The sequence below is a fragment of the Melanotaenia boesemani genome, chromosome 20, assembly GCF_017639745.1.
Source record: "Melanotaenia boesemani isolate fMelBoe1 chromosome 20, fMelBoe1.pri, whole genome shotgun sequence".
NCBI classification, from domain to species: Eukaryota; Metazoa; Chordata; class Actinopteri; order Atheriniformes; family Melanotaeniidae; genus Melanotaenia; species Melanotaenia boesemani.
This window is the reverse complement of record NC_055701.1, coordinates 6,521,130-6,546,768: the sequence shown is the minus strand read 5'-3', so window position 1 is coordinate 6,546,768 and position 25,639 is coordinate 6,521,130. Positions and strand designations below refer to the sequence as shown.

The 25,639-nt window shown below is 37.1% G+C and overlaps 1 protein-coding gene across 4 annotated transcripts in view; it reads left to right on the top strand.

Moving 5' to 3' along the window:
- The window catches only part of sntg2 (syntrophin, gamma 2), a 126,306-nt gene that overhangs the window by 89,401 nt on the left and 11,266 nt on the right, over positions 1 to 25,639 (top strand). For 3 of the 4 annotated variants that reach the window (XM_041971368.1, XM_041971370.1, XM_041971369.1), the window contains 2 exons: positions 5,512 to 5,583; positions 5,808 to 6,017. In XM_041971368.1, coding sequence (XP_041827302.1) covers positions 5,512 to 5,583; positions 5,808 to 6,017 — 282 coding nt within the window. Of the gene's footprint in view, positions 1 to 5,511; positions 5,584 to 5,807; positions 6,018 to 6,193; positions 6,737 to 25,639 lie in introns of those variants that run through there. The other variant, XM_041971371.1, reaches the window with a different exon arrangement.

The following is a 25,639-nucleotide window of genomic DNA, read 5'->3' as shown; positions in this document are numbered from 1 at the left end:
AGTGGGGGTTTATTTAGTTCAAACTGTCTCAGGTGCCCATGGTCAATTTTTTTACTCACAGTTGTTGAAAACCTGTTTATGTTTAGTTTTTATTGTTGTGAAATGTGTGTAATGAAGTTAGCTTTTACTTTGTTCTTAGCTGCTATGCAGTGACTTTAACTGAACTGTTTCAATGTTTCGGTGAACGGAGGAAGGAAGAGGAAAAAATAACAAGCAGTAAAGTGAAGAGGATTTGAATTGGCTGATGATTTCTATTCTGTTTGCAAACAGTCAAACCAGCCTCGATCAATTTTGACCCAGTAGGACAACACAAAGTTTAATAAATGTAATGTGATCTAAATCCCATGTCATAGTTCAAGAAAAAATATGACAGTCAAGTAATGATGCTTGTGGATTTTATGGATACTACAAAAGTTCAGTTTTAATAAATATCAATGTTGTGAGGCCATCTCTTGTCTGAGCTCTTTCTTATGGCTGTTTTAAATTTATTAGTAGTATAGTTTTACTTTTCACTTTAAAGATAACATTTTGTAGGATTTTGATATAGTTTTACAGTAATAAGTTGTTAATGGAGAATACTGTAAGAACTGTAAAATAACAGTATAATGGCAAAGAACTGACAGTATAATACTGTAATGTTTGTTTTATGTACAGCACAGTACTGTAATGTTTTTACAGTAATATACTGTTGCTGTAGATTACAGTAGATATACTGTAGATTAACAGTTTCAAGCTGGCAACTCTAGCTGCCAGTAGTTAACTGTAATTTAACAGGAAAATTTGTTACAGTGCACAGTAGAGCTTTGGAAGCCCTTCAAGAAGCCTGGAGAACTTACTAAAACCTAATTACAGAAATTACAAGAAAGCTTGTGTAACAGGGTTCAAGCTGTATTGAAGAATAAACCTGCTTAGACATTTCCCTGGAAATGTATAAAGGTAATGAAGGGTTGCACAGTTCTATATGAAGGTGGACACGTTCTTGTGTGCAGAAAACACAAGATTTGAAAAGATATTTTTCCTGTCATCATGAGACTTTTGTTTTCTTATATAAAAACCAAACCAACATACCAGGAACTTAATTAAAAATGGGACAATGCACAGAGACAATAACTCACTCTCTTCCCTAGAGAACATTTAGACTCACCGATTTACCCAAGCATGTTTTCTGATTGCTAGTGGAAGTCAACCTTCAAACTAGGAACCTTCTAGCTGTAGGGCAGCCGTACCAACCACTACACCACCATGCAGCCGGTATTAACATTAATGTAGCTTAACAATTTTCTTCACTTAAAAAGAGTTTTTCCAGGTTTCCTGGAGTTGCTTTCTAGGAACTGTGATTTGCACCCACTAACATTGATGTATAGTTTTAGGTTCAGTTTTTGTTCCCCTTTCGCCTCTCCTTCACACAGCTGGATAGGTTGTTGTGACTCTGTTTCGGTTCCCATACATTTTTCAGCTTTGAAGTTTAGACTGTTTAAAATCATGTGCCATGCTGCAAATCAAAAAAAGTTTACATTCTGTGTGATTGAGGCCTCATGGAACTCTGTTTCTTCTAATCTGTGAGATTTTATAAAGTGTAACATTTTGAGGACCTTGTGTTTGAAGAGATTTTCACATTTTGTGTGACCATGGCTAGAGGATGAAGAGGGTGGATTACTGGGTATTTGTAACAAATGGACTAAGTGCTGAGTAAAATAACCATGGAAGCTAAAAAATTTCATTATATTAAAGGTTTTAAGCAGAAATATTTAGATTATCAGGCTAAGGCTTCACTCTGTGCAGTAGCCTCTCCCAATACTACCATTCTGGGGTCTGTCGTATCTCCTCATTACAAACACTGGATAACATCTCAAACACAGCAGACCAAAATAAGAACTGGACAGCTCTGACTCATACAATACAGTGTGTCCTCGGTGGGAATAGATCTTATCTAAGCCTGGGAACATTAGCAGCAGCTTACATTTACTGAAGTGTGGTTTTCATATTACCTTGGACTGCAGTTAACCAGTGAGTTTAAAAATGGTGTTTTTGTTTATTACATGAAATGATAAGGAAAAGGAGAGTGTATGAAATAGGAGAGTAGATTCTTTATTTTATTTTTTAGTGCCGCTCACTGGCAGTCTTTCTCTTTTCATTTTGCTGAAATCTTTCTGGAGCTTGTGTAAAATTAGCTGAATTTCCAGGTGTGCTGTTGACACATGCACCTCACCGCAGGTGATTTTCAGCTGGAGAAATATTCTCACAACAAAAACACTCGGGAGTACCACCTGGATGAGCGTAGAGAAACAGATGCAAAGGGTGAGAATCTGTGTTTTTACAGCATGCTAATATCTGATCAAACTCCCTGTTTATCCATGGCTTATTTTGAGTGTTATCAATGCACTATGGACACGTCTGTAGTTTTGACAACTGAAATTACATCTTGACAAAAATATTATGAAGCAGGAGCTTGTATCAGCTCAAAAACTTATTTTTCACACACTATTCCTTTCCTCAATTACACAACACATCTTAGTTCATCCCACCAGAGGAGCAAGCAGAGGAGGCGAAGTAGTAAACAGTTAACTAAATCTGACAGCCTTTAAACCATCATCGTGTACAACATGTTATTATCATTGATACTTTTGCACATTTGTTTTGAATGTGTTTCCCTTATGTGTTCACATCTAAGAGAACGGCAAAGAAAAAGTTAATAAAAACAGTAAATGCCACAGGAAATGTAAATTTTGATTTATTTACTAATAGTCTTTGAGAAATGCCATTTTACATGGAACAGTTTCACCTTTTCCTTTAATGAGAATTTAATCTTTAACTCTAAATGCTTTATTATGACTTTCAGCAAAGATTAATTGTGCTTGAACATATCAGTCTTATTTAGTTTCCATGTCAACAGTAGCACATGAGTGTATTAGTAATTTGAAGGTCCCGTTATAGTTGCCTTTACACCAAACTGTGCCAGTTTCATGAAACAATGTTTGGGATGTAAGAAGATGGTAATTTTAATGACTTGCATTAATTGATGTATTGTGTTGGCATTGGAGTCATTGTTGCTTAACTGAGGACATTATACAGCCAGTGGGCTGTGAAATGCCAAATGTCCTCTGGCTTTTGTTTAGAATATAGCAGCAGAAAATGTCCCAAAACAGAGAGGGCTTGAATATGGAACAGGAGTTTGTTAAAACATGTGTAATTAAACACTTCCTCAACAATAAAATCTACCGTCTCTCTCGTAGTGTTTTTTTTTTTTCCTTTTTTTTTTTAACTGTCACTTTTCTGGTTCTGGCTCCATTTTGGAGTCTCAAACCTTGGTGTTTTCTGGCAAACCAACCTGTGTTCACACCAGTTTAACCAGAGCCAAAGAAGGAGGATTTTACTGCATGAAAGTAAACATTAACATGTTGGAAACTTGGCTGTGAAAGTTAATGGTTAAGTTGCCAGGTTGAGTCATAAACTATGTTTTCTTAAAATAAACAGTCAATTCAGACAACCAAGCACATTGTGGCAGATGTTAGGATGCCAACACGAACCTGCATAGATTTAGCCTACTGAAATTTAAATTGGTTGCCAAGCAACAGAACAACACAACAGCAGTCAAGTTTGACACCAAATTAACAATTTCAGTTTTTGGTAGACCTAAAAGAGTCTGAACTTGTTTTGAATGTGTGGTGTGTAGTTAACCAACAATTTTCATTGTTCATTCTTCGGTTGTGGCAGCTGCGGAGGCTCCATTTTGCAGCCATTACTGATTACTGTACGATGGTCCATGATCCATGACATGGTCTAGCAAGACAAAAGATGGATATATAAAACCACATCCACCTCCAGTATTGTCCAAGTCTATTTTTATGGTCCCTTCACTTTCTAAAGCCGTTTTTTTCTTATTCTTTAAAACCTTCATTGACATATGTGACACAGCACTTGAACATTGACAGCCAACTTATTGGTCAGTAACACATAAGTTGTCCACTGATGGACTCAACTATGGTTTGTGAAGAAGAACCACTTTTTTAATTTTTTTTTTATAAAGACTAATGAAAATTACAGTAAGTGGTTAGTGTGACAGCTGGAAGAAACCTTTTAGCCCTTGGGCTTCTCCAGGCTTACTGCTGCCAAGCTGTGACAACAGTGTTGTATTATGTACGTGTTCGTTGTTTTTTACCCAACAGGTTTTTTATATCATATTTTTTAACTTTTATAAGTTCTTTATGTGATGTCTGCTTTGCACTGACTGATTTGAGCTTTAATTTCATTGTTCAATCTCTCATTAATGCAATGACAAGGATGAACTGGAAATGAATGAAGAGGAAGCTTTCATTAGAAAGGGGAGTAAGAATAAATAAGTTGCTACTTCATCCTGCTCCTTTTCAGATTTGATAACTTAATTTTAACTATTTTGTTGTTTTGAGTGAGTTGTTTTTGTGATGAATAAATAAATAAATACCACTACCAACAAAACCACAGGTTATCAGCATATAGGCTTTGGCAATGGCACTAATTATGAAGGATTGAATAACTGGAATTGTGAGGAAATGAAAACATAAAAAATTATGCCACCAAACCCTTCTGTGAACCTGCTTCCAAACTGTTTTTGTCATACTGGGAGACAAATGAGTGTTTCATAATCTCATTAATAATCCCTCTGTTTTCTCTTAGTCTCCCAAAAGCTTTCACAGTGAGTCTGTTTGTCTAAGGCAAAAACATCCCTCTGCAACAGCTAAATAAACTGAGCCATCAGTCACTTTATTTTTACAAGTGTTTATATTTTTTTTAAATGTCTATTAGGTTCGGAGCATTTTTTAACTACCAAAAGATACAGATTGATGATATTAATGTTCTTTTAAGGGGTGTTCAGAGAGCCAATTAAACCACTCTAGGATCATGTCTCAACCATGTGGTGCTAAAATATGGACACCTCCAAGGCCATGCTACAAAGCTTTCTTATTCATTTGTTTAGTTTTAAGAATATATTAAAATTAACTTATAGAGTTATTAGATTATATGAGCTAATATCTGCTGCAGGGAGTCCTTTTTTCCCCACAGACAACCTAGTTTTCTAGTAGGGATTACCAACTACAGTCCTCGAGGGCAGTGTCCTGCAGGTTTTGGATGTTTCTCTGCTGAAACACCAGATTCAAATGAAATGTTTGTTGAGGTTTACAGAACACTGCGACTCAGTAGTGTCGATACTAACATCATTAACGCTAAATTTATTGCTATGATCTTTGTTCTTGGTGCAGACATCAATTCTATTTTCTTAAGCACAACTAAAGCAGTGTCAGTAATAAAGTTCCTTTCAATATTTAAATTTCCTCGTTCTGCAGAGTGTGGCAAGATGAATCCAGCTTGATCCCTGACACCGGCAGTCATCATGCGGTTTACGCACACACAAGCTACCTGTCTACCTTTCATTTGCATTTAATATTCGGATTAGAAAGTGCTGCCAACAGGTGCAGAAAGCTTGTTTTGATAAGCTGCCTCATCATCAAACTCTTCTTAATGTTTACTTCTCAGATCAGTGCCACTGACTGGGGACAAGCTGAAACAACGTATGACCTCTATGAGGTTCTTTTCAAGGTTCACAAGGTACGTTAAGACGGTGCTGCTGTGTGCATGCAGCATGCTTGAGAGTTTAATCAATACTGTTTTGACTGTTTCCATTACAGGAACAGAAACTAAGAAATGAACACATTTTCTGAGTAACCTGAGAATGAGTGTGTAAAATTTTACACACTGACTTAGGTATTAAAAGGAAAAAAGGTAACCAGAGCTTTTTCCTAACTTGTAGTAATTAACATTTTGTGTTACAGCTGTGGATGGCAGAGGATTGCTGGCTCCAAGCGAGGCTCTACTTGGGGCTGGAACATTCACCTGAGCAGCAGGACAATGAGTCTCTGTGCTTCAGTATTCTGGTCGGCCATGGCCAGAGCCACACCTTCAGGGTAGAGCTGGCCACTGACCTGGCTATCTGGGAAAAGTCCTTCCAAAGGGCAGTCTTCTTGGAAGTGCAGCGAATACGGGTAAGTTATTCCTCATGATATGGCACATTCAGGCAGCTGTGGCTTGGTGCCTGGATTTCTCTCCAAAATGTGCAACAAGTTACTCCAATCTGGAGGAGAGCACCTTACATCGTGTCAACATGAAGCACTTAGTGGAAATTGAGACCACAAACCTCTCATGTGCTTTTGGGTTTTAGAGCCAGAGGGCATATAAACACCATCAACAGTCTTAAATGGATGATCTGCAGGATGCAAACGTGGAAAAAGTCTTAAAATTAGAACAAATTTGCTTGTGGCTGTAAATGTTCCTCAATACTAACATGCACAAATATATTACATGAGTGTTTTGCTATCATATGCTGAAACTGACTAGTTTGATCTTAATCAGGATAATATACAGAAAGTAAAACAATTGCTCACAGAGGAGGGTTGTCAGGGGTTGGTCTCAATAAAAGCTTTTCATTTGCAGCTTCATAAAAAGGTTGTGAAGTTAAGTTTGGCTCTTTGTAGTTGCAATTCTGATGAAAGAAAGTAGTGAATAGTGATATGTTTTAAATATCAAACCAAATGAGAAACTCATGCAGAGCAATTGTTGACTTTACTGTAGTGAAAAACCATTAAAATGCTCTGTCTTGTATTTCACTGTGTTGTCACTTCAAATATCAGATGTTTTTAGTACTATTTATTCTATTTGTCTGTTATACAATGTGCTCAATATAAACTAATAAAAATTTTGCAGTTGTAAATTAATGTTTGCAAGTAATCTCAGAGTTTGTACCTGTTAAAGCAGTCTGGAAGGCCACAACACAACAGGGGGCTTTCTGTGTGGCGTTTGCATGTTCTCTCCAGGTACTCTGGCTTCCTCCCACCGTCCAAAGACATGCATGTTAAGTTAATAGATCACTCTAAATTCTCCCTAGGAGTAAGTGTGAGCGTGTGTGGCTGTTTGTCCCTCTGTGTTGTCCCTGTAATGGACTGGCGACTTGTCCAGGGTGTCCCCTGCCTCTCACCTGTTACTTGCTGGTATAGGCTTTTTGAAGGGGGCCAAGTCACTTCTTCTGGGCATGTTTTCAACTAGCAAGCTGTATTTTTTTGTAAGATCTGGCAACACTGATGGTGGTGCTGCCATTTCTCAAAGCGAACGTGATAAACCCATATTGCTTAGTCCGAGACCTGAGTAGCCAGTGCTGCAGACTCTCCCAAAGCAAACCACCACCAGCACCCGTCTTTAAAATGTATCTACTCCCCTTTAAAGAGCTTACAGTGGTGGGAAGAACAGGAAGCCATCTGCTCTGTAATTGGACGGTTTGATTTGTCATCATCCCATCAATAGAAGTCAAAACTCCATTTATATAACATGTTTGCCTTGGTAGAGCAAATCTGTCTGACAAAATATGGCACACAGACAGCCGTTCTGTATGTTAGGATGCTGGACAAGACAGGGTGAAAAAAACAAAACAAAAAAGACTCCACATCTACAACTTCAATCTTGCATGCAGTTTCTTGCTTTGCATCGACGAAAAGATGTTAGTAAAAGCCCTTCTGTTTTTCCTTTACATTACAATTCCTTTTTTTTTTTTTTTTTTTTACAACCATGCAAATCCTTTTCTACATATTTGCAAACTTGTTTTTTTTTCAGGCAGATTGTTTTTACAGGGGGACAAACCTTGATTTATAAGTAAAAATCCTGAAATTATTTGCAAACATTTATAACTGCAAAATCTTAATGACTTTATGTTGAGCCCATATTAAACCCTTTATGCTGTGCAACCTAATGTGGTTCTTGTACTGTTAAACACTGGTAAAATATACAGTCATTTGACAAAGGAAATGCACACCCTTTCAATTCTAAGGTTTTATAGTACAGGACTTATTTTTTTAAAAAAAAGGTCTAACCAGGACACACAATTGGCTAAATACAGTCTTGGATTAAAATTAACACCATTTCCTTATTTATTTAGCAAAAACTAATTCAGAATGCAGGAGGGTGTGTCAACAATTATGTACACTCTTTCTGATTTCATAAATATCAAGAGGTTAAAGAGCATCCAGGTGTTGCTGATCAAGTGTACTTCACTGATCATCAGAAAATTTGGGAATATTTGACATTTTATAGAGCCATTCTGAGAAGCTGTTAGCTTAGCTTTTAGCTTAGCTATTAGCTGTGCTTCCCTGTTGGGGTGCCTTCCTCCTTCTACAGTGCTCTGATTACTGTCTCCTGTTATTTTATTTTACTGTTTTTAGACCTAAACAGTTTCAGTTCTGATTCAGAGCTGCTATTACAGCCAGGTCCAAGCTGGCTCATGGTCACTTTAAAGATTTGTTCTAATATGTGTTTGACCCCCTTCCTCGAATTTCTGTAAAGGACCATGGTGCTGGAAAACAGAGTATCTTCACATAAACGACCATAAATTAAAGCTTCTTGTTTTGTCTGCATACTGATGTCTTAATGCCACCAGTCTGGATTTAAAAAGCTGCCTTAAACAAAAGTTGGTGTGTGTGATTGCCCTGTAACACCAATTTTTGGTGTTTCTAAACACTAATCAGTATTAATGATGTCTATACATATGGGATTTTTACATGCTACTTTGAGCAGAATGTGTAAACACTGATTATATTAAAACACTTAACTATGTTAATAAATGTGGCATCAAACTGTTTAAAAATTCATCTGCAAACGGTCATTTTGAATGTCACTCTACATGGTACACTGGGCAGTGTATAGACGTGACTGAGGAACAAACAGCAGCAAAAAACAAAACACTTATTTCATGTCGGCTTAATGAATTCAGCAGTCTTAATTTTACACTGGATTGTGGATTTTAAAGGTAACATTTTAGCTGACCTGGGTGGTCTCAGTAACCCTGACCCCGGTCCCAGACATGAACGCTTTGCTCTGACAGAGCAAAGGGTTGGTGCAGGTGTGGTTTTGCAGGCTGCATTCAGCAGCTGAACCAGGAAGAACTGGTTTGGAGTTAAGCTCTGAATCCAAACCAAAACTAGAAGCACTTTGGTGGGAAAAATCTTTTCAAAGAGCTCTGTACATGCCCACTTAAAAAAAAAAAAAAAAAACTAGGCAAGGCAAGTTTATTTGTGTAGTGCATTTCATAGAAGCAAGTCAGTGTTTTTCACATGAGAGAAACAAAAGATAAGAAATAAAATCATACTGAGACATAATTAATAGGGTGTGCCAGAATCTAAATATCATAAAATAATTAAAAGGAAGCAACAGTCTATATATGTTAAAAGATTCATTGTGGATACACGAGAAAAGAAATGTATTTAACCTGGGTACAAAAGTATCTACATTTAGTAAAAGTTTAATCTCCACTCGAAGTTTGTTCCACTTGTTTGCACCATGAAAGCTAAACTCTGCTTCTGCAAACCTGAATATTTAACACTCGAACAGCCAGTGACCATTCTGAAATTTGCATATTCAGTCATTTTGATAAATAAAATCATAATGCCTTGCTGGTCCCTGGCTTTTCCTAAAACTAATTTGAATTTTCATAATAATAATGAATAGTAATTAGTAAATAACCACATCATTTTCAAGAATGGGGGGCACTGGCACCCAAATAGCTCTAAGAAAGTTTGTTGCAGCTGCTGGCAGAGGAGTGTCTCTGTGAGTTCATGAAGGGAAACAGCCAGCAAGAGGGGAGGAACAACGCAGATTGCAGCAAAATCCAAAGGTGAAACATACTAGGAGATCATACCAGGTGTGGAGAATCTTAAAAAATAAATAAATAAATAAATAAAAAACAGACAACATCAGCAGATGCTCAGGTGTTCTCCACCACTTTAGGCTATTCCACCTGTAGATTTCCATATATATTTAGGCTATCCAAACTGATATTTAGATTTTGCATGTTTCTGTGACATGCTTTTTTTTTTTATTGTTCATTTTGTAAATCATTATTTGGTTATAATTAATATTATTTTAGCCATGTACCTTTTTAAAGGGAATTAATTGAGGTTTAAATACGTTAAAAGGACCGTTGGTGGCCATTTTGGTTAAGGGAAAAGTGGCTGTTCTAGTGTTAAATGTTTCCATTCAAGTTCAGTAGTAAGACTTAAAGATTTAGTTGTGTGTCTGCATCTTCAAATCCAGCCTTTCAGTCGAGAGTTTTGCATCTTGTAGTGCCGTTGTAACATCACTGTGTCTTGCATCTTTCAGGGATTCTGCTGTAGATTTTTGTACATGTTTTGGATTGTCATATGCAGGTTTTGGACTGTAATGCTTTCACCATGCTGTCTATCCGGCAGCAATCTCTTTGCTATTTTAGAGTTTTTCCAAGCTCAGAAGCTTTTTCTGACATCGGCTACAACTGCTTGCTTTGCACAATCTGCTTTTGAAGTCCACCAGTAGCTTCTTTGTTCTCCCGAACTTTTCACGATGCCGTTCTTTGTATGCACCTTCCCTTCATGTTACTTTTCTGGTGTCCATGTTTAGTTGTCTCCTCTTAAATGTCACTTTCAACAGATTAAAGGGGAAACACTGAGCACTTGAGCAATTGCTTATATTTGCAATCAGATGTCATTAGTTAAAATACTTGTAATAGTTTAATTTTAGCTGTTAATCATAGTTTCACACATTTAAAAAATTGCCTGTTTTCCTCTACTGTATTATTAGCTTACTTTCTAAATGTGTATAGCCTGTTAAATTTGTTTAGAAGTTATGGGTTTATGAACCACACAATAGTGTTCTAGTTAACCATAATAAGTTAGTTCATTTTTGAGGTATTTTAATTCTGCCTCTTTCTGCCAATTTAATGCATCAGTAGCGAGGAATGATTTGCACGTCTGTTGACACATTCTTGATTCTGTGCCATTTTCATTCTTTCTGGTTAAGAAGTTAATTGCATTTAAAACTGAAAGGTTAGCCAGCGTTCAGTTTTTATTGTTGCTCAAAATGCATTTAGCACAAGGAACCTAAAGAATTAGTCTTCACATCAATGAGCCATTAAATTGCCTCTTAAGCAAATATGTTTGAAGTTTAAATCTCCCGTGTGAGGTGCCTTGTTAAGCAATTCTTGGTGGCAACTGTCTTCATGTCCATCAAGAGGCTTAAATGTGGACATTTAGTGGATAAATCAGGAGTCCTACTGCTTTACGCCTGAACCTAATTTATGATCGCTCAGTTCCTGTTACATTTCTTTAGAATTTATTACTGGAATCGCTAATATTTCAATAACCCTAGAAACGCAGAGAGGGGTCATTTTTACGCCTTAAATGTTCTGTGAGTTTTGACAGGTTATGATGCAATGAACGTGTGTGTGGGCTTAAGACAGATATGTGGTTGGTGAAAGTTAAAGGGGTGGGGTAGAGCGAGAGGGAAGGGAGGTTTAAAATGTTGTGCGTGTGCACGTTGGACTGGAATGAAAGCAAAGGGTGTGAAGGAGACTGCCTCGCCCATGTTGTTGTTTGTTGTTGCTATTTGTTCACCATGGTTACGGCCAACAGTAATCATTATTGATTTAATAAAGCAGCTGTTTGCAGAATAAATCTTAATCTGTTCAACACTTTCCGCCGGACATTACAATATAAATTATATCTACTATAAAAACTTGAGGCTCTTATTTTCTTCACACATTAATTAAAATCAGTTTACACACTGTCTACACGCTGCTTGTTGGCACTTCAGATTTTTTGCGTGCTTTTGGGCTTTTCTTTTTTTGTCTTTATTATTTAATTTAGTAAATTAATTTATTTATTTGCATTTATTTTTGCAGTTTCACACCAGAAATGCACCTCATCTTCTCCTGTGCTGGCCTTTAAATGTGCTCATTGCACAACAGCTCTGGGATAAAGTCCCGTCAAGGAATGTTTGGCATGTTTGGGGGATTACCTCCCTTATTGGTTAATTTTAAGAAAAATCATGAAGTGACAGAAATAGGGGTTTTGTTTTAAGATATTCAAGCATTTGAAAAACCAAGAAGGTAAAAATGACCTCCTTTGTGGTTCTGGTGTTAAAACTGAATCATCAGGCACTATTATTCTAACATGAGAGTAAACATGGCAGTTAATTTAGCAAAGTCAGCAGCTCGAGCTGTTAAAAATTAAAGCACAGTAATGCAATTAATAGTCTTAACATGAGCTGGAAATGTCGGCTAAATGCACAGATTGTTTGCACATTTGTGTTCTAATGAAACTGATTACAAGTAATGTAAAAATGTGGTCAAGAGACGAATTTCGACAGCATGTCAGTTATGTTGTGCAGCAGCTGTTATAGACAGAGCATAATGCCTCTTGATAGACAGAACAAAAACAGTTTATTTATTTATTTGCCATTCTTACTGTTTGCATCAGTATTGAACTCTTGGCAAAGACCTCATCCAAGTCTCTGCTAAACACGTAGGGATAATTTGTGTATCAACCAAAGACAACACCCAAAAGAAGGATGAATAGCTCCTCGGTGAGTATCACGGGTACAATTTTAAACATGCACCCACTCCTATGTGAATCTGAGGTCAAGTGAAGTGAGACTAAAACAGAGAAGGTAAATCAAGTTGAGGACTGTACAGTTAGACTGTTGCCTGAGTTTGACGCATACCTGCAGAGCTGAGAGAAGAGGACCAGAGAGGAAACGGATAAGAAGAATGAGCGATTCGTCTCAAAGTGTGTGCTGTTGAGGTGTAGAATGGCAATGGAAAATTCTGGACTTAGTGAACAAACAACAACGTGCATGAAGCATAAGATGGCAACATCTTTTGAAGCATCTCTTCAGTTGGAAAGACCAACAATTAATGAAAAACATCTGTTCTGGGTGAGGATGAAGGAAACAATTTCTTTTGTTTATGGTTTGAATACTTTCATGTTACAACAACTCTACTCCAAATCTAAAAAAGAAACTGTTTCTCAGCTTAATGCACAGACAAATAACCCCACTGCAGAGTCAGTTTTCCGCTTGTTCTTTCTAGGCCTCTATAGAGCCATGTGTGATTCTGAATGAGGTTCGGTGCAACTATATATACATATAATTTATTCTTAATCATGTAAGGAATCTAAACAGTTTTTCTTATTCTCAGGATTCAATACAAATGCAAACAAATACTACTGCTCAAAGGTTTGGGATCACTTGGAAATAAGAGACAGATTACTTACCTAAGTTTGATCATGATAAGATATATTGGTTCATTTTGTAACAATTCAGAATTTGTTAGTATCACAAAATCGGTCACGATATGATCTCATTCAGTTCAGGAACTAATGATCATTATGAGGTAGTATCGCAGGCTGATTTAACACAATAACTTCCATTCGTATCAAATCACTAGCAAATAAAACATTTGACGTTCGTATATCTGAGCTCAGTCGGACTTTAACAAAAAAAAAAAAACAATGTGACACTGAACTTTAAAAGTTTTTATCAAAAGTAAAACTGAAAGGTTACATTTCTATTTGTATACATTAAAACAGGATATTGTGTAACTAAAAGTCCTAATTTAGAGTTTTAAACAAAATAGTTTCAGAACTTAGAACTAATACAGTCTGACAGTATAATAGTTATATCACACTATTGGATAATGGCGTTTCCTCATTACATTTAAAATAGATGTTTTGGTCTTACAGAAAAATAGAAGTACAAATAATTCCACATGTTTCTGAAGTGCGTCTTTCAAATGATCAGTTTTTTGGTGTGGACTGTGAAGCTGCTTTATTTTCTACATCTGGATAAATGTTCTAATTTTACAGTTTTTGGTATGGTTGGATTGGGATTTGGTTCAGCTAACCTAAAAGGTCATATGAACTGGACAGCATGCATGCATGTCTTTGGACACATCTGGCTCTGTAGCTGTGAAGCATATGGGACACCACTGGATTGCTGAACACCCTCAGTACCCATACTAAGAACTTACAACATGGTCTCATCACAGATTGTAAATTGGAAAAAGATATGGGATTTTCACAAAATTGTGCACTATTTCTTCTCATTTCTGTATTCTTTGCTGCAAAACGAAAAAAAAAAAAAAAACTGCTGTTGTGTAATCTTAACAAAATGGTGACTTTGACAGTCACAACCTTAAGGTTTGGACAGTTTTTCAGTCTTGATTTGGACAAAATTCTGTATTAGAGGAAAGGATGGAATAGTGGAGGGTGTAAAGCCTCCAACTTTTAGACAAATGGTTGCTGTTTCCAGCCCATTCAGCTTTATCTTTTCCACCATTAACTTTTTTGCATCCTTACACTTAGGAATTAAAGTGCATGATTAGGTTTAGCACAGCTTACCCCAAAGGCAATATAATTAGAATAACATGCATGTCTTTAAATTCCCATTTGGTTTACAGACACAGAAACCGTGAACCTAGCCTATACTGCATTTCTATCAAAAACTCCTTTTTAAAGTTTCCATAATAAAAAGATTTATTTTTTTCCAAATTACAAAATTGTCAAATTTTTCCTTTTTAGATGTTTAGCATCAAAGATGGTCATTTGCTGCTTATTTACAGGTGGGAAAAGCAAATGTGGGATGGTGGTGATTTTTTATAGTTGTAATAGATGACAAAAGACCCAGAACCAGCTGGCAAGTAGGTCAGGGTCTAACCATCATATGACTAATATTAAGACAAAATCATTTGCTTCACAAATAAAGTAACCACAAATTGGGAAATGGAAATAATCTTGAATAAGCATCTAGTGAATAATTAATGACAGAGCCTCTGCAATATATATTTCAGAGATAAAAAACAAACTGCCAAGTTCCTTTTTGTGGACTTATTAAGTCTTATCCTTTGTTCTTTGTTCTCTCTCCTGTCTACCCATCACACATTTCACTTATTCTGCATTATTAAATGAAGTTAATGTTTAAATTATTAAAAGTATTATATCATTCCAGTCAAATGGAGCAGCATAGTCTCTTGCCAGCTTTTGTTTTAGGTGTATTTTAAGGAAACTGCTCTACACTTGTCAGATAATAAATGCAATAAAAACAGTTCATTTTAATTTCTTTCTAAAACATTGAGCTCTTGGAATATTAAGTAACTTACTAATCCTTAACTTTGAGTTATCTAATCTAATACTATAATATCATAATACTAAGTTATTAGGTATTACAGAGGGGAAAAGTATTTGCAGCAAAGTCCAAATCTGAATCACATTATTTAATCCACACTGATTCTCTTCCATTTCTTTTTCCATCTGAGCAAATTTAGTGAACTGCGAACCCCCGTTTCTTTTATTCCAGTCTGGCACATCGATGAAAAGAGCAAATTTGATTCACCTGTTGTAAATGAGCTTAGTCTCGAGCACAAATGTAGGGTTTCTTGCTTAAAGCACAACTTCAGTTGTCTCTATCTGCTGTATCTCTTGTTTCTCTCTGTGCTTTAAAAAGCTCCTGCACAGCCATGATCACACATTGTATTCAGGAATTAATGAGAATGCCACGTCAGGTCGGATTCTTCATGACATGGCCAGTGGTGTCTTTTTTTAAAATTCCGTCTCACCCCTGTAGTGCGGCCAGCCAAAGATAAAGGCTACGAAGCCTGGGGGCTCTGGTGCTCGGGACACTTAAGCAGGGACATTTATAAATATTACAAAGCAGAGCACCTGTCAGATGATATTTAAATCACACTCAGATCCTTCCTGGGTCAGCACGGGAGCCAGATATAATTAAATGACTTCTTATTTCAAAAGTGGAGCCACATATAGTGTGTGGGTATTATACCAGTAAGCTGCATCTCTAAAAAAAAAAAATATATATATATATATATATATTTTTATACCATCAATCTGAGGGTCTTAGGGAGCCATGTATAATCTCTTTATGTTTCCAGGGCTCATGTGGTCACTGAGAGTTTAAATTTATAATTCTACCAGGCTTGCTTACATTCTCCCTTTAATATACTGCATGCTTAATAACTGTTTTAATGTTTCTGTGGGTATTAACATTTTTATTCTGCTAAAACCAAATGGATCAGGATTAATTTACTACTTCAAGCACTTGAGATGTTTAATCTAAAATACAAAATGCTATTTATCTAAAACACTTTGCTAATTCAGCTAAAGTTCTTTCTGACCCTTGTTTCAAATGTAGTCTAAAGTCCTGCAAAGATGATGTCAAAGAGTCCATGGATGTATGAATATATGGCAGACCTTTGTTCTCATCTCTGATAGGTGATGTGTAGTCCTTGAACTAGCTGAGACTTTTGTAGATGCCACCAGAAGCACACAAACATAGAAATATGATGGAGGTATAAGGAGGTGGAATGAGTGGATCTTAACAGCTTTTCATAACATTGGCCACAATAAGCTGTAATGGACGGCGAACAAAACTGCCCATCTGTCTGCAAGCATAAATGGGCCTTTAGTTTTCAAAGTGGTATCACAAGAAAATATGGACCATTTCTACATTTTCTGTTGTAAATATTATTTTGTTTTTGTTAAACTGTGCAATGGTCTGGTATTTATTGGTCATAGTTGCAACTAAAATATAGTGGGTAAAAAGCCAGTTGCAGGGATATCACTCAAATTATGGTAGGCTTTGGCGGTGTTTTCAGAGTAGTATTGGCACATTTGACTGCTACTTGTTTACTTCAGAATCAACAAAGGACCTCCAAATTATTGACTTCTGTTTTATTTGGCTCAAAACCAAAATTTGCCCACAATAGTGCCGAGGTCTTTGGCTTTGAAATCTAATTCATGACATTAATGTTAATAGATGCTCACTGAAGAGGAGCCAACTCAATGTGAAAGAGGAAGCGCCTTGAGCTAAACCACTGGTGGTAAAATTTAATGCATATGCCTGTGAAATACAGCAGATAGTACCCGATAACAAAAATCGGCCTCTTGACTTGGAAACTGACTCTTGTATCTTGCCTTAGATCTCAATTTGTTAAAAGATAGACAGTCATTACAAATCACATTATGGCAATGTGAGTGGATTTCTGTTTGATCATGTGCTGCTCTTTGCTCTGCTCTAGGATGTTTTGTCTGAAACTAGTACTACTTGCACAAAGCACATTTGGATGGCAAGTATTGCAAAACAGCTTGTTTTGGTCCTACAAGAGATTAGACTTCATGACGAGGACAGAATGGGTGGTTTGGCAAAATCTGAACAGCTGATTCCCTGAGCTTTTAAGAGGGAAGCATCTGGACCAGTTTCTACTACATTGACTGAGACACATCCAAATGGAGCTAAGGAAGACTCAGCTCAGCACTCACAGAGGCAAACACCAGTAATATGCGGAAATAATTCACAAGCAGTGGAGACATGTGCAAGCCTTCAGGTTTTATGATGAACAAATTTCTTTTAGTTTTAAACCGTTACTGCCCAAACTCAAAAGCATCAATAAATCATTAACAAGTGAGCCTGTGTTCCAGACTCATTCGCTCGTGCTTAATGGAAGTAAAAACAGTGTTAAATTAAAACACCTGTGACCCACAATATGATGCCTTTTACAAGAAGAGCTAAATATAATTCATGTGTTGGACTTTGCAGCTGCAGTTAGAAAATTAGAGCATGCTGAACCTAAGCAAGGCTCTGTGAGCACCACATTGTCCAAACAGGGCATACTGTTGATTCTGAAAGCAGGAAAAAAAATAAAAAAATAAAAAAATAAAATAACCTGAGTGGTTCATTTTCAGCAGAACATGCGCTGTATGCTGCACTTTATGTAAAAGTATGTTTATTCAGTATTTCAAGACATTATGCTACATTTTCTCTATAAAAGTAGAATAATGAAAGACTTTGAAAATGTATTTTGTAAAATATTTTTTAGTATATACTTTCCCATGCACTTAGAAAATCCAAAGCCTCTTTGATGTAATGAAATGATGCTGCCAGCTGCGCTGACTGATTGATGTCTGTTACATTTTCTGTGAGACATACGGCTTTAAAGCTGCGTTTTCAGATGCCTGGGAGTTGCGGTTGCCAACAGTTATTTAAAATTTACTATTGGCTCATAATTGCTTCAAGAAAATGTTTACTCTTAAAAAAGAAAAAGAAATGTATACCTATCTTTTTGAGACTTTGTTAAAAGGCTGCAGCATCACAAAGCAGCAGATATAGCTTATTTTTATTATTTGGAGAGTACTATATGCAGTTTACACAAAATATGGTAGTATAAATACATGCATGGAATTCAAATTGTAATGCTGCCTACACCACAAGAAGGGTAAAGATTACTCTGAAGACAGTCATTACTTGAAAGTAGAAAAGTGATCAAATTTGGTGCTATTCTGTCATTGGTCTTTATTGGTTCTTTAATAAAGATTGGTCAAATAAAGGACAAAAAAAATCATATTGTGTCCATTAATGCAAGGGGCTGGACTTGTCATGTGGCTTTACGTGCGACTGCTGTGTTCATTATTTACTTCCACTGTGTTGTGGTGTTCAGCAGTTGTATTACTTTTGAGAGACAGCCTTAGTGTTACATTTCTAGTTTGGTCTGTTGCTTATATAAACAGGCTTTTGCATAAACATTTATTTGTTTTAAGTTGCAAGCATTTTGTGTAGGTTTCTGTCTGCAGTGGTACTCTCGGATTACTTACAAGGCTGCACAATGGCATCTTGTTAACTTGCTTTATTAGGTTGTGAGGTTAGAGTTGCGTGACTAGAGCATTCATTGTGATGTGTTACAGATATGAGAACTTAGAATGATGGTAAATAGCGAAGGGAGAATGACAAGGCTTAGCCTTGAAAATGCATCATTAGCTAGCCACAGTCAGCTAGCACATTATTATGTGTGCTACATAACCATTGCTTATTTAATAAACATTCCTTTGGCAGTTTTTCAACTAATTTATAGAGTCAAGCTAAACTGCTAAACTACAGTAAACACTATCTGCCATTTAAATCCAACGAAGCTTATTGGAAAGAAACAAGAAGCTTGCTTTGCTCAGTGTAAAATTATAGACCCTTTTCCTCAGAAATTACTTGTACACTGAGCTGGAACAGGAACTAAATGAGGAGAGCAGAGCTTATCAGTTGTTTCATGCTGCATACACTTAACTGTAATCTTTATAAAGTGATAACAAGGTCACTAAAACCCACTGACTTCATTTTCATGCGTTAGCATTACTCCTTGTACCTGAGAACTAATGACCTACTGTATCATCAATGAGAATGTTAATTGTGGGTGATTTGTTGGTGAAAAGTGTTCTTTTTAGTCTTGCCATAAAGATGAAATTGTTCTCTTGGCAGCGGGTCCTTAGGAAGCTGAACGTGAATCAATATCACCCAGGTTTTGTCTGTGTGTGGCTTGTCTGACATGATGGATGCTTCCGGTAGAGCTGGATGATAGAAGAGAGGAACAAAGGTGTCAGTGCTCATTGGGACACAAGTTTTGCATGAGAAAAAACGTTTCTGAGAAAAAGAAAAGTTTTTACATGAGCTTGTGTTTTAATTCTAACAGCTCAGACTTGAAGCACAGGCATGGATAGCTACAGTGGGATGGATAAGCCCTGAATCTGATGAAACAGAAACCTCTAATCTAACAGAAAGCTCTAATCAGTCTTCAGGAGTTTCTCTGAACAATCCATAAAGATCTCCATATCCACCTAAATTTTTGGTTTATGCTGGCTTATTACCTTGACAAAAACTGGGGTTCTCAAAGTTTAGAGTGCAGTAAACTGTTGTGTTTGGTACTTTTGCAGTAAATAAAACTACTTTGAGCTTGCTGTTTATGCCATTTAATCATACATGTCAAGAGAAAACAAAGTGAAACACAGTACTCTTCCCCAGTCTCCGATCCCAGGTGCCGTACACCATACTTTACATCACACCCCCTTTACAAAAGCTTAAATGAAACTTCTGCTTAATGTGGCTATGAGGAAAATATGAACTTCCTCTCAGTCATAAATCTATTAAAGTCCCTTTTTTTAATTACCAAAACATCTGATATTTTTCATGAGTATTTTGTTTAGATCTAAAAACACCAAACACATTACAGTGTACAACTTTTTCCCCCCTTTTCTACTTCTGTCTGAGGTTGTATTGCTTGTGATGGAGTCCCTGACCACGCTTCTGTGGGAGCACCCATCTCTTGCGGATTCTTGGGTTGACTACCACTCCGAGACTCAGGAGCAGGCAAGGGTAGAATATGATGATGGTTCTTCCTGAGTGTCCCTTCTGCTCTATTTACCAAGTAGGACTGTGAGCTACGGTGTACAGCTGCCATTGTGCCTTGTGCTTTTGCATCCAGACTTGGTCTCCTGGAGACATATTCTCAAGACTTCTTGCTCTGTGCCTCCTGTTGAAACAGTTTGTGTCTCTCAACCTCTTCACTTCCTCTTTCTGCTGGAGGGCCTGAATGTCAGGGGGGGGCAGGTAACAACTCTTCTGGAAGGGTAGGTAACGGCCCATGAGTAGCTGGACTGGGCTGTAACCATTACTCAAGGGCATGGCTCAATAGGCTAACAAGTCACAAAGTTCACAAAGGTCCATCAAATATCTGACTCGTCCGAAGGTTGACCAACAACAGACTCCAGGTGTATGTTAGTATCCTCCATCAGATCCTTGTTTGCTTGAGTAGCACCATGTGTGATAGAGCGAAAGTGTGTGTCAGCAGTAATGAGGCTTTTACAAGTTGTGGTCTGTCTTCAACTTGAAATGTAGTCCAGGAATGAAACCACTAAATCTCTCACAGGCCTTTTCCAACTGAACATAATGCTGCTCTGTTTCTGTCAGTGACCTGGGGGGCATATGCAACAGGTGACCAAACCTCCCCACCACTGGTTCCTCTTAGACAACAAGCCTCTTAGTGGTTTATCATTTTCTGCTACACTTGGTATGAATTTCCCTGATTCACCATGCCAAAGAAACCCTTAATTTCACTTTCATTTGTTAGTTCTATCATGTCCTACACAGCTTGGGTTTTGTCAGGGTCTGGTTTGAAAAAAATATAACCTCTTATCTTGGAGCACTGAAAAAAAATGGCTAAAGTTCTTTATTGCATCTTTAAGTTGCTAATCCATATCAGGTAATTTACAAAAAAAAAAAAAAAAAATAATAAAAATCAAGTTTTTACATCTTAGATCATTTTTATTTAATGGTTTGAAGCAAAAATGTCTTTGTGGATAGTTTTAGATGAAAAAAATCCACCTTGGGTGGAGTATTGGGTCGGTGGGTTAATATGTAACTACATTAACTACCACAATTAATACATTAAGTTTGCTTTCACACTGCACTTGTTTAACACTTACCTGAGGTGGTGCTGCATCAAGGAAAACTGAAGTGGAAGATGGCACAACGTACGAAGAATATCACTCATCTACTAGTTAATGCAGGGTAACTCCCGCTTCCGTCACATAAGTTGTATTTGGCTTCCTGCATTTGGTTCAATTGAAGCGAATAGAGACCTGCGTTTTTAGGCGCATCAGTTTGCTTCTTTGATGCTTTGATTAGAGTATAGCTGCGTGGTCACAGCTCCCCAGACCAACCCAACTTTTAAAGTAAATGAACTAGGACTGGATTCAGAAGGGTTGATGGGAATGCAGATGGCAGACAATGGCTGTAGTAAAGAGTTGGGAACTAATTGGAAAAAACTTGGATGAAGGAGATATAAAACCGGTTTCCTGACTATATAAGGGAGAAAAAGGGCGAAGGGGTCTTCAGGTGCTCCTTAAAGTAACTGATTGCTTATCACATCTTTAACAAAATTGCACTGTATTGAGTAATGTTACACTGTCAAACTCATTGGTGTACTCTACAGATGGATTTAAGATTTAGAACATGAAGAAGATTGACTTGGCTTAAAAAAATTGAATGAATACAGCTTGCAGGTCCTTCTCGCTCCATCTCCGCTGTGTTTCAGCTTTGACTCCAGTAATCTCCCCACAGAGGAGGCTCCAATATACATGTACAGTAACCATAGCAACTGTAGAAATGGCTGATTACACATCATAGGGACACCTTCAGGTTCACACATGCTTTGAAAGTAACTAACCAATATCACATAAGGAAAAGGAAAAAATTACTTTAATTCAGCCACATTTAGGTTTAATTATTGTTTGAATTCAGATTTGACTTCAGTGTCAACTTGAAGGTTCCTGCCAAGTGACATTTTAAAACCCATTACAAGCAAGCAGTGCAACACACCTTAGTGTCTTCTGATGTCAGATTATCAAGTTATTTCTAAGGCAGCTATTGTTTTTTTTTTAGTTTTTTTTAAATAGGGATGTTTATTATTAATATGAGACTCTGCCTGTCATTTAGCTTAGAGGGATTTCTATAAGGGACTCCACTTCTTACAAAGACATGGCTGCATAGGCAGCTTTCCCAACTCCCTGGTGTGAAAGCATACAGCATGAAATATGATAATGTAGGTTTTTTTCTTAGTCTTTAATAATGCAAATGTGAGACATCATCCTTTGGGAAACTTATGAAACTGATGAAGGATTTCAACTACTTGTGATTCTCAGTTCTCCAGCCAATTAAGCTGGCCTCCTGTGGCTTCTGAGGAGCACTTTGCAGAGTCCAGCATAGACTGGCCTTCACAATGACTGGATCTTGACATTGTATAAACATTGCTGATGAGGTAGAAGTGGGGGGGGGTGGGTGACTGACAAAATTGCCCAGCCTACAACCCCCCCCCCCCCCTTTTTTTTTTTTTTTTCTTTTTGTAAGGATTATGAAACCACAACATGGCACTGATGGGCTCCTTTAGTTCACAGCAAGTAGTCACACATGGCAGCCACGCATTATGCCATTTTGTGATATTTTCAGCATTTCTGTTGAAGAAGGGATAGAAAAAGCAGCAAGTTTCAAAGAAACAGTTCTGATTTTTAGCTACAAAAATGTAATTTTACCAGCTGACAGTACATGCCAATTCTGTGTTTATCTGTACACATTTTTTTAACATTGTTTGCCAAATGTTTATTAGTTAGTGTTGTTAAATTATTACCCCTGCGCATGTAAAACTCACACTAGCAATGACATGCTTAAACTGACACATCCCACCCACATTTCCAAAGTCTTAGAAATCAACTTGATGCACATGCCAGGATGCTTTTTTTGTATGTATTTGGCAGTACAAGCAGCAATAACTGCTCACAGGGAAAAAAATGTGTGATTAGGCACCTTGGTTGGTGTGTCTGACTCTGTAGGTTGGTTCTGGTAACATTGGATGTGTTTATTTCATCAAGTGTGTAAATTTGCGGATTGAAAATTTATTCTACATGCATGTCCCAAATGCATCACATTATAAATATGTCACAAGTTAATGTTCCTGTCATCAAGTTATGCATATGGACGCATTAAAAACACAGCATGATAGTCTGAAGTGCATTTTAATTTCCATGTTTTTCAACCATTTTCAGTTGCTGTAATTTATGAGATCTGAGAGGCTTTCTAAATGATGCCCAGGCTTACAAACATAGTCGAGGCTTACACTGAATTATTGCTAGCAGTTACTAGATTTAAGTTCATTACGAGTAAAAAAAAATTAATTACTTAGAATGTTTGATATAAGTTTACTAAAATAAAACTAAGGTTTGTTTGGAGATGTTGAAGAATTCTTACGCCTATGAAGTGATACAATGATGCGCACCGCCTCAGTTCATTCTGACATCGGTGCTGTGGTTGCCATGTGACGACAAAGTGAGTTGTAGGAGGTGTGGTCAGAGGTCACAAAGAATGATGTCTTAGTTTGGTAAAAAATTTTGTAAGTGTATTTACACAGATAGTGATGTTATTTAGCAGCTTGTGAGGTCATGTATTCAGCAGTGTTGATTTGTTTGTTAGTGTAATAAATTTAAAACACAAATACATTCACGCTAGAGCTGTTACAGATGAAGCATCGTGTCTGAATATCTTTCTTGAAATCATCCCGTTCCAGTTGAGTCCAGCCCAGTACCAGAGTGTAATATTTGCAACATTAGTCAAAAAGTTATGAACAGATTTTGATTAAATTTTCAGGAAATCTCAGAAAAGGAATAAGAAACAAGTGATTAGAATCTCAGGGGGTGATCCGGATCTCAGTCTGGATCCAGGAATTTTTTTAAAGGATTCTTTACTATTGGGAGATAATGATAATTTTGCCATTAGAGCTTTTAACTAAAAAATAATGCCCACATTCATTGGCAAAAAAAAAAAAAAAAAAAAAAAACGTTTTGGTGGTGGTCTGCTCTTTGAGTGCTTCAAATTAGGAAAAAGAGTGTGTGTGACTTTTTTTGTGTTATTCCAGTATATCCCCTTAAACACACAAGTTGTCAGACTCGAAGGTTTTCTTGATGGAAAAAAAAAATGTAAATATGAAATGTGTGTGCATCTTGCTAATTCCCACAGAAAAACCCTCCAGTTAGTGACGTGTAGTTACTGCTCACGATGTCATCGCAGTCTGACAGCATTAACTAGCAGCTGGCCTGCCACCATTTTTATTTATTTATTTTCATTTTTATTTTTTTATCCCCATCACAGCTGAATTCATACACTGGTAAAGACGGGGGGGGGTCTGAGCAGAAAACACTTTCAATAAAAGGGCTGTGCAGTCCTGTACTACATTCACTGCACACTGCACTCTATAATTAAAATCTCCATGGTCCCATGCTGTGTGCAAACAACAAAAATAAAGAGAAGTAGAAATAAATTGAAAATGGAACATAAACAGAAAAATCGGAATACACGTCTTGTTGTTCCAGCTGAGTGGATGACACAATCGCAAAATGAAGTAGTGAGGCAAGAAAAGCCTTCAGAGGCATGAAGCCCCACAGAGGCTGAGCAGCTCACATATCAGTGCTTTCAAAAGACCTGTGAAAAGAATTGAGACACATGTTTGTTTGTGTTGCAGTAGTAAAATGAAGGTTAAACATTCATAGCTTCTTGAATAGGTTTCTTCTGTCTTGACATTATTGGGCTGCTGCGAAGGCTGCTACTTGTGCCAACAGCAGGAAAGGAAAAAAAAAAATTGCTTTCATAAGATCTTGCAATTCTGGTGATGCACATATGAAATGTGGTGAGTGTAAAGCAGAGTTTTATGAGCCGAATATACAATTAAATCTGAGCTCATTCTGTGTATGAAGATCCATGACCCACACTTGCTGTAACTTTAGGAGCTGTGGGTGAAAATGGGATTACAGCTTGAAAATCAGATTTAAGATTTTTTTAAACTCTCATTACATTCCTGTGTAATCAATCTAAAAATCGTGAATCTCTATAAATCCGTATTTCTGTCCAAAATACCATCACTCATAGAGCAAAAGCTTAATTTGAACTTGCTGCTTCACCTTTCACATTTATAATCTTCATCATTATCTCTTAACAGAAGCTAAAGGATCATTAAATCTCCATTGGCAAACTATGCTCAATCCTTTCCTTCCGTTAACGAACTTTCCATCTCTGCTAGAGGGAAACTGTAACTGGCCTGTCACTGAGCACACTATCATTTCCACCCCGTGTTGTGTAGAGGGTGTGAAGAATTGTCCATTACGTTCTGCAGCTTGTGCAACATTCCTTTCTGTACAATCGGCTCCAGCGGCTTCGGCGTTATCCTCAGCACAGAACCAGCCTTCTTATTTGATTTCTTCATTTTCTTTATTGGCTTCTGATGCTGCTGCACCAACAAGTGGCTGCAAAGCTGACTGCACTTTCCACAACAGACTTATAGAAGATATGCAACATTTTGCTGCAAATATTGAAGGAATTTCCTCATGAAGTCTACCATGTCCCTTATTGTCGATAAGTGGTTCCCAAATTGGGGGATGAGTTA